At 35.8% G+C, this 18,743-nt stretch overlaps 1 protein-coding gene across 6 annotated transcripts in view; it reads left to right on the top strand.

The window, feature by feature from the left end:
* Lrp1b (LDL receptor related protein 1B) overlaps positions 1 to 18,743 on the top strand; it is a 2,121,147-nt gene that overhangs the window by 1,895,595 nt on the left and 206,809 nt on the right. For all 6 annotated transcript variants that reach the window (XR_010064783.1, XM_063284873.1, XM_063284870.1 and 3 more), the window contains 5 exons: positions 258 to 406; positions 7,503 to 7,596; positions 15,410 to 15,526; positions 15,671 to 15,790; positions 17,191 to 17,310. Coding sequence is in view for 5 of the 6 variants with exons in the window: in XM_063284873.1 (XP_063140943.1) it covers positions 258 to 406; positions 7,503 to 7,596; positions 15,410 to 15,526; positions 15,671 to 15,790; positions 17,191 to 17,310 (600 nt within the window). In the remaining variant the exon portion in view is untranslated. The remainder of the gene's footprint in view (positions 1 to 257; positions 407 to 7,502; positions 7,597 to 15,409; positions 15,527 to 15,670; positions 15,791 to 17,190; positions 17,311 to 18,743) is intronic.

Here is an 18,743-nt window from a genome sequence, read left to right as displayed (position 1 = left end):
TTCGTCACAAATGCCTCTGGTCTTTACTTTTTTGAGAAGTGATTATTTTTAACCAACGTGTTTATTTTTGTAGAAACCATTTAAAATTGATGAAATCACAATTGAATAGCAATCCAAGAATTTGTCATAACTTTACTAGCGGCAAATCACAAAGGTTTATTTGACTATAAGTTACAAACTTGAACATTCAGTCTCAAACATCATATTACATTACTGGTCTTGATAATTTTGTTTTGCTGTGTATTTCTTGTTTTTAGTCTCCAAACATCTTTGCACGGTAAATAATGGTGGTTGCAGCCATTTGTGCCTTTTAGGCCCTGGGAAGACGCACACCTGTGCATGTCCTACCAACTTCTACCTTGCAGCTGACAATAGAACTTGTTTATCCAACTGCACAGCAAGTCAGGTGAGTTGAGTTCTGAAACCATCTCCTGTGTAGATTGTGTGTGCTGTTATTAATGTTTGGCCTGAGTTTGCTTATGGTCATAAAAAATGTAGAATCTAGTTTTGTTATTATGTACAGTGAAATGACTGATCAGTCTAGGCACTGCACAGAACACTCATTCCGTGACACTGCATGGAAAAAGGGGAAACCAATCTAATGCAGAGACTTAAAATAGGACTTGCAACATTAGAGAACAAATAGAGGCCAGAATACAAACAAAGAGAAAACAAACCAATTTTACCAAGATTCACTGACAATTATGACTCCAACCCTCCAAGAGCAGAACTGTAGGATAAGAGAGCATTTTACACAGGTCAAAAGCAATTGCAATAAAGGAAAGATATAATAAAGATGGATAGAGTTTAAATGACCAAGTTAGATTCTGGTTAATGAGTCCTGCCTCACCATCGCACTCTGCAAACACAAAAGGTAAATGAATAAATGATGACTACCTTTCCTGAATATAGAATAAAAAATTTATTTGTGAAAACACCTATCAAATTTTGCTTATTCTCCTTGAAGATATTCCAGAAAAATATCCTACTTAATGGAAATTAATAGTATAGAGTTAGTTTAATTAATTTTTATTAGATTTTGGAAAGTAGTCTTATGACACTAAAAACAGCACTTAGTTACACCAGAGTCAATATCTTGTTTGAGTTGAGATCAAGTGGAGAAATAAGGCAAGGATATTTCTTTAAAGAGTAAATTTATGCTTTAAATTCTACGCTTAGATTTGGCTTATTTTTGGCAACCAACAGGAACTTGCTTGCCAAAGATTTTATTTTCAACTGAGCTTCTGTGAAACCCCACCCCAGCTCACCTCTGTATGTCTGAATACAGAGCTGAACTTACCACACATGAAGTCACTGTTGGTAGATATTCAGGGCATCTGCTGATTGGCACAACCTGGCTATTCGCCTGGTTCTGCTTCATCTTCATGGGATCGTCTGAGCTTGATTCTTAAGTTTCTTGGTACCTTTCTTTTCTCATCTTTTAATTGGATAATTAACTTTATCCATTTTCTGATGTTATGTAACAGAATTTCATAAACCTGTGAATTTATAAAGAAACCAAACTTATTGCAAATTTCTGGTGGCTCTTAAATCCAAGATCAAGATGCTATAACTGGTGAGGGCAAATGGTGAGCAATTTAGAGAGCACTATAAGAGAACACAAGCCATAGCATGGACAGTATAAATACTAAACAATTTCAAATTTGCAATAAAAGAAGTTTAAATTTATGTAGAGATTAACAAAATAACAAAAATCAAACTTAAAAGAAAGGTACAGCTACTCTCCGGATATCTAAACTATATTCTCCAAAAGAGAGACATTCATCAGGCAGGAGGGAACCCTTGTCACCTGACCTAATGTCCACTACATCAACAGAAAATAACCTTTCAAAATGGTTTTTAGAAATTACATACAAATAAGCAAAATGATATTTTCAAAGCACTGTTATAATAATTAAACGGACACAATTTCTCAGACATAATAGTAGTAGTTAACCTCACCGTTAATGGATCCTGAATATGTGTCTTCAGTTTAAGCTACAGACATCCTAGAGAAGATATAGTCCTGATCTCAAAGCAGAAGCCATAGACTTGGTTTGCAGTATAGATATATAGGATGGGAATGTAAGCCATGGGAAAATGCCATCAGCAACCTCATTATTCATATCAGTAGAAATTTCTTTTTTTAAATGTAGAATAGAGTTTATTTAGGGACATGGGAAGTGAGAATGGAGTAGAGGCTGAGAAAGAGAGGAAACAGAGATGGACAAGGTTGGGGTGAGGGGAGAGAGAGAGGAGAGAGAGAGAGAGAGAGAGAGAGAGAGAGAGAGAGAGAGAGAGAGAGAGAGGCTATGTCCCTATGTTTGCTAGGAGAGCAATGCCTCTAGTTACTACAAAGCTAATCTTTTCCTCTCACATATATTATCTGACAGATTATTTCTACAGTTGTTACAATATTTATAGTACAGAAATATTTAAAAATATGACTCAATTTAAAAAAACTATTGTGAATTTTCTTTTCCTTTTATACAGACTAAGTATTATTATCAAGCAAACAAAAGAAATGTAATCAATAATGTGCTCTCTAGATTCATTCAGGGAATTTTCCCCACATCATGTCGTTCTAGGTTTGCTTGGATTTCTAGTGACATTAGAGAAGTTGCTATGTTTATGTTAGGAAAACTTGAAGGTACTGAAAGTAGTAGTGACATTAGGGGCATTAGGGAAGTTGCTGTTTACTTTCGAAGCACTTGAAGGCTTTAAAGAACAATCCATATTCCTTTAAAACTCTGAATGGCTTTAGATTGGTACTCTCTTCTTTTCATGTATTCCAGATTTGAGTTAGAAAATGTCTAACATTTTCTAAGACAATGTCTAACATTTAAGACTCCAAGGCAATATTCTTTCAGGCATCCTTTGTCTGTTTGAAGTAGGATGCAACAAGATGCAGCCATGCCATCAAAATTGCAATACCTTTTTCTTTCAAGCTCCTCTCTATGAGTGCATCTGTGTCTATAGAATTCCGTCCTGCACAGCAGTACCTTTGGTTCTACTTCTCTGTTTCAATCTTTGATGAAATTGTAGAAATTTCTCTATTGGCTTCCCATAGGTAAAAGAGAAACTTTTTTCAGTTGTCTTTCCAATTTCAATATGATGGTTTTGGTTTTATTGTTATTATATTTTATTTATTTTATATTTTAAGAAAATGAATGAATTAATAAAAACCAAGCCACTAGGGTCAAGTTTCACAACTGAACTGTCATGTATATCTCCTGGGATCAAAAATATGTCAATTTTCTCCTTAGGGGTGACATGCCTCATATTCAAGAGTTGTTGACCAACATACAGATTCCATAGTTCTTTTGCATGTACCTTAATTTGTTTATACTTTACAGGGAATTTTTGTTTGTTTTTGTTTTGGCTTTTGTTTTGTTTTCTTGGATTCAAGGAGTTTTAGTTGATTTTTATAAAATTTTTGAGAGTGAATTCAAACTCCCTACTTGATGGGTAGGGAGTGTAAGGAAAGCTAGAAGGTTTGGGGTTGAGGGAGAATATGATCAAGTGACAATGTTGAAACAGTTTTAAATAATAAAAATATAATAGAAAATAAAAATACTTCCAAATCCAAGTCCTCAAATTTTTTTTTGACTATGTAATTGATCCAGTAACAAATTCCTTCCCATTGTCTGGGATGATAAGGCGAGGTGGACTCAGTCAAACAGTGTCCGAATCATCCTGAGATCCATACCTTTAGCTGTTAGCTCTCATTCCTTCACTGTGTGAGGGAAAGAGCCCCAGTGTACTGCTCTGTACTGCCCTCCACACTGTCTGCCTTTTCCCACTTCTTCATGAATATTAAATATGTCTCTGCAATGAATACCCCGCCCATCCTCACTTGTAGGTAGTTTTAAAAAGCTTTGTTCTCTGCTTGTTTTCAGGCTGTAGACACAGCTGAATTCCTTGAGCTAGAAGTTCTTTATTTATTGTTTCATAATATTCTTTTTTGTTAATCAATTCATTCATTTATATATCAAATGGTATCCCACTTCAAGCAAGAAGTTCTAAATACTTGTTCAATGTTCAAGGATAGAGATACCTCAGTGCCTTCCTGTTTGATGGGCGAAGTGTCATCCTTGGATTCTATCTCTTGCTTACTTTCCTTAATGAAATTAAGAGAGAACACTTCCCTTCTCTCATTTATTTCCCTTAGCTATTGTTCTTCCTGTAGTGTTTCCACATTACTGGTGATTAGCCCCGCTCAAATAGCTAATCCATTATCATGCTCAACATCACAGTCTTCAGCCACTATATAGTCAACCATGTTGTGGCTTGAGTGAGGAGAGCATTAATAGCACCCACTCCTTTCAAACTTGAATGGGGGCTGGGGAGACGTCCACTTGCTCCATGCTCACTGAACTGCTCCATAAGCCCAGGCTCTTCCACTGCCTGAGAAGTAAGAGGTGAGACAGTCCTTAACTTTTATATTTTTATTTTTAATGTCATATTTTCATTTTTATTTTAAATGTTACTTAATTTAAATATGAAAAATGAAGTCTACACATGAAATAGAAGAAATCTAAAAATAAAATGTTGGGTATCATTCAAAACTAAATGTTAGCATGCTTTGTCTGCTTTATCATGGTTTCTCTGACTCAAATCCCCTTTATAGCCTTATTAAATTGAAATGAGAGCAGAATATCATATTATATGTAATTCCCACAATTGATTATTTAAATCAGATATATTTAGTGATTTTAAATATGTATTAGAAATTTCCCCTTCATATTTGGGAATACTTTGAAGATACTCATAGGACATGGAATCCTCATACATGCTTTGATATACTATAATGACTGGAAATATTTAATGTTCAGGGCAATTGCCTTCAGACTTAGTCTCATGTCCCTAAAGTGTCGACTATCTATAAAGGTAGTTTCCCCTCTGGTAACTTATGAAAAAACACAACAGACATGACCACAGGCTAAGAAAATTATAGAAAATCAGTTGAATAGAGAGATTTCCCCTAAGGCTAGTGTTCTCTATTCCCTCCCAAATTACTACAAGAATAAAATTCACTCTTATATTTATAATTCTATCCAAAATCAGTTCCATGCTTTCCAGACCCATTCAGCACTCACTAACAACAAAGGCTTTCTTACTAAAGCAATTGCATTTTAAATTAACAAACAGATTTCATAACCATTTCTATTAAAGATAATTGAACCAAAGCAAAATTTTCATGTTACAGTTTTTCCATGCCAAATCTTTTGCATGAGAATTAGTGTATGACATTTCAGAAATAAAATAAAACTTCTAGAAATGTATTTACCCAAGGCTTCTACTCTGAATGAATGTAAAGTTTTTTTAGTATAAAATAAAGAAGCTGAGTATAGTGTCCTGAACCTTTAATCCAAGTGGTTTGTGTTAGGGGGAAGGGCAGAGGAAGGTTTGACTATTTGAGTTAAATGGCATCCAGGTCTACATAGTGAGTTCCTTCATAGCCAGAGCTACATAATGAGAGCCTGCTTCAAACAAACAATAATTATAGATTATAGTTTGATGACCAAAAGAGTTTGACTACATTTGTTTATTGCTTATGTAATGTTAACTATTATAGATACATGGGTTCTCTGTTCAGAAAATTTGCTTTTTTTTTTTTTTTTTTGGAGGAAACGGTTTATTTCACCTGACAGATTAACACCCCTTCATGCAGAAAAGTCAGAGCAGGAACCTGGAGGCAATTTTGTTAATCATGGAGGAGAAAATATGCTTTTATAATTTAAATATTGGTTAGAAGTAAATGGTTGCTCAGTCAAAGTGACTGAGTTTTTGGGCCACTGTGCATAATTGTACAGAAGCAAAGGTGGCACTAGACTCGGTTTGGGGCATGGAGTTCTTTGTGAGTAAAATGTTCACTTCATATGTAGATCAATTCCCAGTGTTACCTTAACAACTGATGGAGAGATGCACAGTTATCTCCTCAAAGATGGGATGTGGAGGCCAGAGGACCAGAAGTCCAAGGTCATCCTCAGCTATTTACCAAGTTTGATGAAATCCTGTGCCAACTGAGACTATATGTCAAAACAAAATAAAAAACAAATCAGTAAAGAGTTTTATGACCTGACTTCTGGTCCCACTGAGGGTCAAGACTCCTTCATCATCTGAATGTAACTTCTCAAAGCTCTTCTCTATGAATGGCTCATAGACCCAACTGCCTGTAAGTCAATATTGCCATGAAACAAGGCCAACAGACTATCTTCCTCAATCAACTTTCTTTTCCATAGTTAATCCAAAAGTCATGGTTTAACTACTTTTTCCCAATCTACCCTTCATATAGCTACTTTAGGCATTTCGATGGATGGATTTGTAAACAAAAAACATCTCACTTTGGAACTTTCAGTGACTAGAATATTAATTTTCCGTATTAAACTTTATTTCATAAATATTTGCTGTGTTTCTTCTTTCTTTGTACTTTCTTTTCTTTTTGTCATATCTTTGACCTAGTACTTGAAAGTATTACCATGAGTTCAAGGTTGGTCCAGGCTACCGAGTTAGTTAGTTTGTGTAAATAAAAACAAAACAAGAAGTGAATAAATTGACTAATGAAACAAAGTCAACAAAGAGACAATTGCAGCCTAATCTGTCCACATTTTAACATATTACTGTAAATTCCCTTTCCTTATTTTTTGAAATCATGCACATTTAAAACAGTTAACATGTATTAGTTGCTCATATCACAGGTTCTACTAAGAAAATTCCATACACATATAATTATACTCTGGGTATATTCATACTACCTTCTAGGGTATATGCTTTTAGATAATTCTAATATTTAAAAATAAATGTACTGACTACTGTCTTGTAGACATAACAATATTTATGATCTCAGCTACAAATTTTGGTAGTTGTGATTTTGTTTGTTTGTTTTTGTTGTTTGAGAACACTCATGAAATTGTTATATTGTGATTATTCAGTTGGAAGAAATCTTCCAAGTTTATCACCATAGAGTGTCTAAAGAATAAGAGCTGGCCTGATTTTTACTGAAGCCATGAAGATCCTTATGGAAATGTAATTCTTTCCAATTAACTCAAATTTATTTAATTATTTCACATTGATAATATCTCTTCCTGATAGCCCTGGTCATTTTTTTAACCGTGTTTAGTGTTTGATAGAGGTTGTCTGTATAGAACTAGATAAATGTTCGATGCTTTTATGGCTGTTCTCCACAGTAGATTCTTACCTGCCCCTTTGTGGTACTTAAAGCAGCTTTTCAGACATAATGGAAATGCATGGTCCTGATTGTGGCCATTGCAAATCACCAACGGTGATAATCACCCAGGATTTAAACCCCAGGGTGTTCTGGGCAGTGAAAATTTCTGGAGAATGTATTGAGGTTCATTCATTCTTTCATCATTGAAACTCTAAGATCATTTCTGCTCACAACTTCAGTAAGCCAAAAGGTGTGGTGGGCCAGGTTGTGCATGGATAGTCCTTATGTATGTGTTATGGTTATCAACATTCTCCCCTATTTTTTTTTTAAGTTTCGATGCAAAACTGATAAGTGCATCCCTTTCTGGTGGAAATGTGACACTGTGGATGACTGCGGCGATGGATCTGATGAGCCTGACGACTGTCGTGAGTGTTCTGAATATTGGGTTTAGATTTTAGAGTTCTTAACACTCTAGACTTGTAGAAATCAGCTAGGCTTAGACTACGGCATATTTTCATAAACTCCCATATTTGAAATAAGAAAGTATTAACATAGAATTCTTTAAAATACGTAAAGAGAAATGGTTGCAATGTCTTTATTTTGCCTATAGTTTGTGTTTGTTTAGTTGTTTTTTTTTTTTGATTAACAGTGGTCAGTAATATAGAAACTGCTTGATATTCAACAAAAAGTGAAATGCAAATGGAAAGAAATAGTAATCCTTTTATATATAATAGAAACTTGTATATTTTTTGTCACTATTAAAACCTTGACAATTCTGAGAGTCAGTCTTTTCAATGCTAATTTTTATTTACTGTAAGATTTAATCTACCCTTAGCAGCTACAGTAAAATGGATCCTGAGTGTGATTGCTGTGGTTACAACTTCTAGGTTAGCAATCATTGCTCACTTAGGTGGTGATGGGCAATCAGAAGTCTTCCGGGAAATCCTATTATAGTTCACTACATAGGTCACTTCAATCCTTTCCTGTCAAGTTGAAGATGCTTACAGTCAATCCCGATAATTCCTTCTATGTCTCAGTGCATAGTTACTTTGACTTCGATTTGACAATTGAACTATGAGTTGGCCTTGATTGGCCTTGACAATAAAGTCTCAAGATCCTAAGGTTTGCACTAAAGACAAGGAATATTGTCTAAGTGAAAGGCAGCTATTTACTTCTGTAAAATTTTCTAATATCAACTAGAAAGCTGTTTTGCATTTTCAGATGGTTATTTAAATGAATTCTTTTTCATCTTCTTTGCCACTATCAATTTAATACTCAGAAAGTTGTTTCATCTATTTTCTATGTGTGCACAAAACAATAAGCCATCAAACTGATGAGATATAAAATGAAAGTTATTGCTTTTGTATTTTTTGTGTGTGTTTTATTTGAAAAAACAATATTCTTCTTTGATTCATTTTCAATCTGCTAGACAATGCATGAGTAGGAAGACTTTTGGACAATAGGTATAAATTCATGATCAAATTATTCTTTTTCAGGTTTAGTATTAGGAAACATGTTAAAAGTAGGAATCATATGGGTGATGATGACTCCTTTGTTATACAAAAATTATTTTCTCCACAATAAAAAATAAGGTTTTCCATAAACAATACCCTTTAAAATAGTCACAAATAATATAAAATATCTTGGTGTAACTCTAGCCAGGCAAGTGAAAGATCTGTATGACAAGAACTTCAATTCTCTGAAGAAAGAGATCAAAGATCTCAGAAGATGGAAAGATCCCCCAAGTTCATGCTCTTCTCTAAGGTAGAATTAACGTGGTGACATGGTAGGAACTCCAGAAAACCAAGTAACCTAATTTGAAAGCGGGATACAGAGATAAACAAAGAATTCTCAATTGAGGAACCTTGAATGGCCAAAATCACCTAAAGAAATGCTCAACATCTGTAGCCATCAAACAAATGCAAATCAAAATGACCCTGAGATTCCACCTTATACCAACCAGAATGGCTAAGATCAAAAACCCAGGCAACAGGAGATGTTGCTGGGAATGTGGAGAAAAGGACACTCCTCTATTGCTGGTGGGATTGCAACCACTCTGGAAATCTGGTCGTTCCTCAGAAAATTGGAAATAGTTCTACCTAAACTATTCTACAGTAGTTCCAGCTGTACTACTCTTGGGCATATACACAAAAGATGCTCTGACATATTCCAAGGACCCTCCTATATTCATAGCAGCCTTATTTTTAATAGCCAGAGGCTGGAAACAACTCAGGTGTCCCTCAAAGGAAGAATGAACATAGAAAATGTGGTTTATTCACACAATGGAATACAACTCAGCTTCTAAAAATGATGACTTCGTGAATTTTGCATGCAAATGGATGGAACTAGAAAATATCATCCTAAGTGAGGTAACCCAGACCCAAAAGGACATACATGGTATGTACTCACTGATAAGTGGATATTAGCCCTGTACTCCTATGATATAACTCACAGACCATAGGAAGCTTAAGAAGGAAGGTCAAAGTGTGAATCCACCAATACCACTTAGCAGGGGGAACAAATAATTATGGGAGTCAGAGGAAGGAAGAGAACTGGGTCAGAGAGGTGAAGTTGGAAGGCAAAGCAGGGCAGGATCAGGTATGGGAAGACATAGGAGAAAGATTCAGGAGGCAGGAAAATGGATAGAAATATGTAACAGTTCTATGGGGAGACCACTAGAAAATCCAAAAGCCAGGGTGCCAGACGCTCTCAGAACCCAATGGGGATGACATTAGCTGAAATACTCAACAGCGGAGTGATAGAACCTGAAGAGACCACCTCCAGTAGATAGACATGTCTCCCAGTTGAGTGGCTGGGCTATCTATTCATCTCAAAATCTTTTATCCAGAATTGTTCCTGTTTAAAAGAAACACAGGACAAAAAATGGACAGAGACTGAAGAAAGGCCATTAAGAGACCACCCCACCTTTGAATCCATCCCATCGGCAGATCCCCAAACCTGACACTATTGTTGATGCCAAGAAGTGTGTGCAGACAGGAGCCTGGTATACCTGTCCTCTGAGAGGCTCTGCCAGAACCTATGACAGATAGAGATACTCACAGCCAACCATAGGACTGAGCCTGGTCACCCAAGGTCACCCCAGTGGAAGAGTTAGGGGAAGGACTGAAGGAGTTGAAGGAAATTGCAAACATATAGGAAAAGCAGTGATGTATATATCTCACCCCTCCGAGACTAAACTACCACCCAAAGTAGTCCATGGCTCCCGCTACATATGTAGCAGAAGACTACCTTATCTGGCATAAATAGCAGGGGAGGCCTTTGGTCCTGTGGAGACTTGTCTCCCCAGAAAAGGCAAATGCTAACTAAAGGGGTGAGAAGGGAGTGGGTGCCTGGGTTGGAGTTCACCCTCTAAGAGGCAAAGGAGAGGATGGTTGGAGTGGGGATTTGCAGAGTGGAGATGAGGAAAGGGAACAACATTTTGAATTTAAATAAATAATTAATAAAAATGGTTTCTCGTGATGTAGTAAATAAAGTAAATACAATTTAACATTATAGGTTTAAAAAAATGGCTTGTTCCTCTTAAAGTATTGAGATGGGCTTTACCTTTACTGCCCAGAGCCACTATTACTGAGGAGAACAGCATGTTCAATACCTAGAGCAAGTCAGAATCACAGTGATATTTCTCTTCAGCATTTGCACCTTCTGAATTCTATTTATAACTTTGAAATATTATGTAATCCATTGATGTGTAAAGTTAACTACAGAATTACAGAGTTAATAAGAATTTCTCCCAGGGACATACTTTTATAATATATGTGGTCAAATATTTATGTTTGAAAACTTCAGAGAGGATGTACTGCTATTGGAAAGCTGGTGTGTGACATATATGTTCTCATACATATACATATATATTAAAAGCTTACTTCAAGCCATTTAGAATGTACATTATCTTTTGTGCTCATTATTTTGTCTTGAGAACATTAAACATCTTTCTTAGCAATCATCAAGCATAAAATATGTTGTTGCTAAACATAGCTGTTATGATGTATAATCGATCTCCGGAATATATTCATCTTGTCTAGTTGAATCTTTTGTGCCCTTTTGCTACTCTCTCCCCAGTTTTCCACTCCCTAGCCCCTAAGAGCTCCCCTTTTACTTATTGTTTGCATGAGTTTGAATTTTTTGTTTTAAAACTTTAAATATCAACAACATGAAAGAATAGTTCCTATTTCTATACTTGGACTTGTTGTAAAAGTATAAAAAATTTAAAAAAAATTATGGTTGTCTTTTATCCCCACTAGGTCTACACTGCAGATCTCTCTATCTAGTTCCTAAGGCAGGTTTCCATGCCAGAATCACACATCCCAACTCCGTGATGGCCCAGACCAGCCGCCCCACACTCCATTACACTTAAATTTACACAAGAAAGAACACACAACACAATAATCTTTGCCCCAATTGATAAGATATAATTGCCCAAGTAAACATACAAAGCCCAATACACATCCATCCCTTAAAAACATCTGTAACAACCTATAAAGTTACAGCGTGGGATCTTAATGTCACCTACCATATTGTCCTTCTCTCTCTGTCTGTCCTATCTCTTCCTCCTCTTCCATTCCAGTCTCCTCTTCCTTCAAATTTCTCTCCCACCCATCCTTCCTTCTCATCCAATTACAGGCCTCCTATCCTGTACCTGCCCCTCACCAGTATTTTATTTTACAAAATCAGTGGGGAGAAGGTTCTGGTGAAGTCACCAGAGTCCTAAGTACATGACTAGGCAGCAGTCCTGGGGCAGTGGAATTAGCATCAAAATACAGATAACTCCAGGGCAAACCACAACACGGACCATTTGACATAATGTTCTCTAGGCTCATACAAATTGTCACAAATGAGATTTCCTCTTTACTTAAACGTGAATGAGAGTTCAGTGTTTATTTGCAACATTTTTTGTACTTTTTTTGTACTGGTGAGGTGATGCTTGACTGTGTTACCAGAAGCAACACTGCAGAAAATACTGGTGCGGTAACACATTTCCAATATGCTGATTTCATTTCCTCTGTACATGTACTTATATCAGAACCGTGAAATAGCATGACAGTTCTATTTCACTTTAGAGGAAGCGTCCCATAAATTTCCATGCTATGTCCTAATTTCTATTGTTATCAACAATGAACAAGTAGCTCCTTTCTTAACTATTTGGCATTCTGTGTATTTTAAACGCAGTGCCTATTTTGATAGATTTGATTGTACATCTCATTTTGGTTTTAACATTTAGTCCCTTTGTAATTAGTGATATATATTACTCATTTTTGTTTCTCTGTAAGTACTTAGCCCACTCTTAAACTTTCCTAGTTTGTTACTTTGTCTTAAGTTGATTTTATCATACATTTAGAATATCAGTCCATAATTACAGTATATACTTTGTAAACATTTCTCCATTTTCATAGGTTGTTTTTATATTGTAATTGATTAATTTTTGTCAAAAAATGCATTTTGTTTGATGTGCTGACCTTTGTCTAATTTTTTTTTATTTTTTATTAACTTGAGTATTTCTTATATACATTCCGAGTGTTATTCCCTTTCCCGGTATCCGGGCAAACATCCCCCTCCCCCCTCCCCTTCGTTATGGGTGTTCCCCTCCCAACCCTCCCCCCATTGCCGCCCTCCCCCCACCAGTCTAGTTCACTGGGGGTTCAGTCTTAGCAGTTTTGATGCTGTTTCCCAGTCTTTAGAGATCAGATTCTCATTCACCCTCACGGAGAGATTTAATTCGAGGTTTTACAAGTAGTTTGTTGTGATTTAACAATTACATTTTGTGATCATTAACACATAGATGTCTACTTGTAGTTGGTAGGTTAGATTCTTAAACAGCTATTGGCATAAGACTTAAAGACACATGACAGAGTAAAAGTGCCGTATATAAACCTGTGAAGGGATTGGATTTTTGATAAATATTCTATTTCTTACATTTTCTATGTATGAATGTTTCTTCTCCGCATATCTGTATACACTGCAACCTGTGTGTAGTGCCTCTGGAGACCAGAAGAGGGCATCAGTTCCATTAGATCTGGAGTTACAAAGAATTGTTGGTCATTATTTGGCTGTGGGCAAATGAACGTAAGATCTCTGGAAGAACCACCAGTGCTTTTAACTGCTGGCCTATCCCTCCAGCCCTGGTTTGTGTTTGAGTAGCTGCATCATCACAATTTGTATATATCTATACTGACTAAGAAGGCATCTTAGAAGGTAACCTCATCTATGAAGGCAAAGAGGCTTGATCCAAGTGTCACACACTTGAAACCTTTTGTGTGAACAAGGTGATCAGGAATTTGTTGTCATTACAAATTTGTATTACATTCCTAAGATACATATTAACATTACACTAGCTTCCAAATCTTTTTTGTTTTTCAACTTTTTAAAGATTTATTCATATTTATTTTGTGTATGGATGTTTTGACTACATGCATGACTGTATACCACCTATATACAGTGTCTGTGGTGGCCTAAAGTGGGCATTGGATCCCCTGGAATGACAGCGGTTGTTAGGTGCCATGTGACTGCTTAGTAACTGAACCTAGATCCTCTGGAGGAATAACTACTACCCCTAACCTCTGAGTTCAGGCCCCCAAGTTGTCTAATAAACATTCGTTTAAACTCTGTGACTCTTTTCTTGGGAGAGTTGTTTATATAACAACAGAAAAATACTAAAGAAAATTGTATGTGTACTAACAAGAAACAAAAGTGGAATGGATAAGTATATATCATGCTGTTCAACATTGACTGCAGTTAAACAAATGTTATTTAGAAAATGTTTTAGAATTTTTTATCCAGGAAGTAAAATATATAGAGAGATTTTCTTTTTGTAGAATTTACATTGTTCACAATTAAGAGCAAAGCACATTTTTCTAAATCAAGTTTAAAATTTGTTATGTTTTATTCCCCAATTTGAGCTAATAAAAAGCCTAGGGCTGGAGAGATGGCTCAGCTCTTTTAAAAGCTAGGCTCACAACCAAAAATATGAGGCTAGTATTAAACTGGCAGTCAGTAATAATCCATGGGAATCATGAGTCCAAAAATAATGCTTTATTGTGAGTAATATGAATCGTGTGACATTTTCTGAGTCAAATATGGATCTAAAACTTATGTCTGCCTCTGGAGAATTGTACCATTTGGGCTGAATTATTAATAACAACAATGCACAGAATCCCTACATTATAATGGTCATAGTGGTGGTCATGTGAAAGGTGATCATTTTTATTATAATTTTTATTCTATTTTGTAATTTATTTTACTTTGCTGCATTGGTAAGTCTACCTTAGCTCCTAACACAGAACAGATCTCAATAGATCTTCTGGGTTTGTTACTATTGCTTATACATACCAAAGCATATTTCAAAAGAAAATGTCACCATGTACAAATTCTGTATGATAATAATGTAAATGATATGTAAAACACTATATTAAAACACTGTATATAATTAATATTAAAGTAAAGCATGTGCTAAATATGTTGAGCACAAGAGGTATTTGGTTAGCATTATAGAATGTTTGCTGATGCCACAAGTACATCATAGGTAGAAATGAGAAATGACTTTTTGTAAATGGAACTAGAATAGAAGCTCCTTATTCTAGTAAGTTTAGCAACAGCCTTGCACCGAGTTCAAGTCAGGATTGAATGCTCTCCTTATACGTGTGGTGTGTGTATGTGTGTATGCATGCCTGTGTTTGTGTGAATGTATGTCTGAAATTATGTCCACATGGAGGTCAGAGGCCAATGTTTAGTTTCCTCCTCAGATGAGACAGGGTCTTCACCTAGAACTCCGTGAATAGACGAGGCTGTCTGCCTAGCATTCCTCAGCAATTAACCTATCTTTGTTGCCCTAATAGAAGGACTTTATGTGTGAGCCACCAAGCTCACCTGTTAACATGTGCTCTGGGATTTGAACTCAAGTCCTCAAACTTGTTCATTATTTTACTAACTGGGATTCGACTTCCCAACCCTAAGTTATTTTTTTGAAATATAATTTTCCTGTTAATATTTTGCTATTTCCTCCTCTGCTAGGTGAGTTTTTAAAGTACAATCCAAGTTGGGAGGTCATCTAGGTTGCACATTTCTTAAATGTTCACTAGGCTCTAATAGGTCTTTAGATTTGAGGGTTTCTCCTTATGTTCAAGATATATAATGCAAAATACCGTGATAGTATGAGAAAAGTTTTGGTTAGGAAATCGGAAACATAGATGACCATCTGCAATACCTCTATGCTTTTCCTCCTAGCTGAATTTAAGTGTCAGCCAGGCCGATTTCAGTGTGGAACAGGACTCTGCGCACTCCCTGCCTTCATCTGTGATGGGGAAAATGACTGTGGAGACAACTCAGATGAACTTAACTGTGGTAAGTGACTAGAGCCCTAACTTGGCTATGGTTACGCATCTGTGTGTGCGTGCAGGTCTGTGTGTGTGTTGATTGCTTATTACTGCACTGATTTAAATACAAACTTGGATCCCAGGTCATATTATTTTGTTCTCTTTGTCTTAGACACACATGTCTGCCTGGCAGGTCAGTTCAAGTGTACCAAGAATAAGAAATGCATCCCAGTAAACCTCAGATGTAATGGACAAGATGATTGTGGTGATGAAGAAGATGAGAGAGACTGTCGTAAGTCGCTTAGATGCCTTGTCTGATTAGACTTGTGACCCTTAACTGATACTAGAACAAAAATCAATCTTCATATAGTCATACAGAAACACAACAAACAAGAGAAGCACTGTGGACAAGAAATGACTAAATGATGTCAATTACAAAGCATTATTTAACAAGTCCTACATATAGCAGGAGGAAAATAAAGGTGAAGCTATCTTTATTTTGAAAGCTACCTGGAGGCCATGGCAGCATGAACAGGATATGCTCACCCATGTCACCATAAAGCAAAGCACCAAAGCAGCAAACAGCAGTTGATTGTCGGTGATTTTTCCCATAAATTAACCCCCCCCCATGTTAAGTGTAGGTACTTTATGCCCTTCATTAGTGAGCTATGAAAATCAGCTCCTTTTTAATTGAAATATTTTTCTCCCATGAAACCCCTGCTGAAATTATGTAATATAAAAATAAAATTAGTTACAGGTGATGTTCCACATAATAATCCTTAATGTCTACTCAACACAGTAATAGTAAAAGACTTTTCCTCCTGTCACTTTATGTTCCCATCTTCAGGCAAAAGAAGATAAAACTCTCTATTCCACATGCAGGAGTGTATAGATACTCATATATTCAGGAACACACACACACACACACACACACACACACACACACACACACACACACACACACACACACGGGTCCTGAAGAATATAGCATCTGTCAAATTTCAGGTCTTCAACAAAGTGCAGTGAATACTTCTGTCCTATTGGAGTTTTATTTTGTCCTCTAAAACTTTTATCAGTAAATAATGTGCAGTCAACCAGCAATTTGATTAAGATGTTGTGTTCTGAATAGTTAGGACAGCTGTTCCCTCCCTCAGTGGCTCTAGAAATGCGGCCAGGACAGTGATGCAGTTTACAGTCTGAGTCAAGACTTTACTACTCTGTCCAAAACTCCACACAACTCCTGAAGACTTTTATTAAATTTTATGCCCCCTTTATTTCCCCCTTCATTTAATATCTTCTGAGTTTAGTCCTTTGGGCTGATAAACTAAATAAGTGTGAGCTCTAAAATATATTAGAAAAGTGATTTTGAGAGATTGAATTCTGCATCTTAAAAAGGACTTTTCAAATATATACCATAGCTCTTTTGAAAACTCTGATTTTATTCATATAACTATATATATATATATATATATATATATATATATATATATATATTCTTTGTTTCCAGTGAGAGAAGCAGCAACTGGGTTCACATTGGAGAAATTTGAAATTTAAGTTTTCTCTGCTTAGTACTCCATTAATGAAAAGGGGCGTTTTCATTGAACTATTTCTCACACTTGTCTAATTGCTTTTAATAAATAAAATATCCTTTCTTGCTGAATGTTACACATTAATAGATATTTTCTTCTTAAGCTGAAAACAGCTGCTCTCCCGACTATTTCCAATGTAAGACGACGAAGCATTGCATCTCCAAGCTGTGGGTTTGTGACGAGGACCCAGACTGTGCTGATGCCTCTGATGAGGCCAACTGTGGTGAGTGTTTCACGGCTCAAGAACTCAGCTCCGTGAACGGGTGCCATAGTCTAGACTGAACACAGAGGAACAGACTGAACACAACTCGGAAATAGGCTTGGATGGACAGGTTTTGTTCCTTTGTTCTGAGAATCACAACAAACTCAAATGAGCTGTTTATAGAAAACAGACTGAGAAGGAAGGAAATGAAGTTTGTGAGCTACTTAATAAAAGCAAAGGGTAAAAGGAATGGAAATGAAGTTGGTGAGCTGTTTACAGAAAACACAGGATAAGATGAAAGGAAAAGGAAAGGATGAGTTGTTTACACAAGTCATGGAGTTAGTCAAAACACGATGAAAGAATAGGAAAGTGAATAAAATAATTTTTCATTTTAATACATGATGATTGTGAAAGAATAACTTGTTGTGCAATGCTAATACTTGTGATTCTGTGCCTTAAAATCGAGAAGGAATGGTAGTCATTAGTTATTGAAAGGTATCCTGTTTCAAAAGTGTCAAGACCAAAATGGAATGAAGACTAACTCTTAAGTCCAACTTCTTTTATCATCATATATTAAATACTAATTTCATCCATTTTGTTGGAAAGTGCATCAACTGGGCATTCATAAAAGAGAAAGAATGTAAACTTTTAATTAACTAGAAATGATGGAATTTGTGCAAACTGAATATCAGACTTCCAAGCTATTCTGAATCATGTAAGTCCATTTGCTCATTAGAAAATTATACATACATATATATATATATATATATATATATATATATATGAGAGATCTTAAGTTATTTTGTTAGTAAAATTCCATAAAATGTCTTCGGAACACACAACCATTATACATGTTCAGAGTGTCATATGTCAGTTACAACTTGGTATGCACAGTTAATTATAAAGCTTCCACCTATACTCTTCATAAATACCCCTCTGTTATTAGGTACTTTGATAAGCAAATTAATTTCACTGTCTGGTTAGCTGTGATGGCTTCAGCAAGGTTTTTAATCAAAGGCAAATAGGATAAGGTACTAAGTTTAAATGACTTCCTCGTTAGAGATTAATTTCTATAGTGTAAATGTAATACCTTTACGTGAAATTGTTTTGATATATCATATAATTAACTATACATACAGATTTAATAATTATGAGAAATAGATGTGCTGGCTATAAAACACCAACATGGTTTGATCTTCCTACAGGAGCTTTTTATTCTCTTCAGCGCATTTATTTCATCATGAACTTGAGCATATTTAACACAAAATAGAACGGATCTGCATGCGTTGTGATTTTTTTTTCCTCTAATCTGTGATCAGGAAATTCGAGTGAAGCTGTCTGTGCTTTAAGAAAGTAAGGAATCAGTTGGTCCATAGTTAGACCAAGTTCATTGGCAGCAAAGAACTATTTCTACATGTGTATATGAATAGCAAATTATGAGCTAAGGACTGGTG

This window comes from Rattus norvegicus, chromosome 3, assembly GCF_036323735.1.
Source record: "Rattus norvegicus strain BN/NHsdMcwi chromosome 3, GRCr8, whole genome shotgun sequence".
NCBI lineage: Eukaryota > Metazoa > Chordata > Mammalia > Rodentia > Muridae > Rattus > Rattus norvegicus.
Note: the sequence above shows the minus strand (reverse complement) of the source record. Positions and strands in the feature narration are given on the sequence as shown.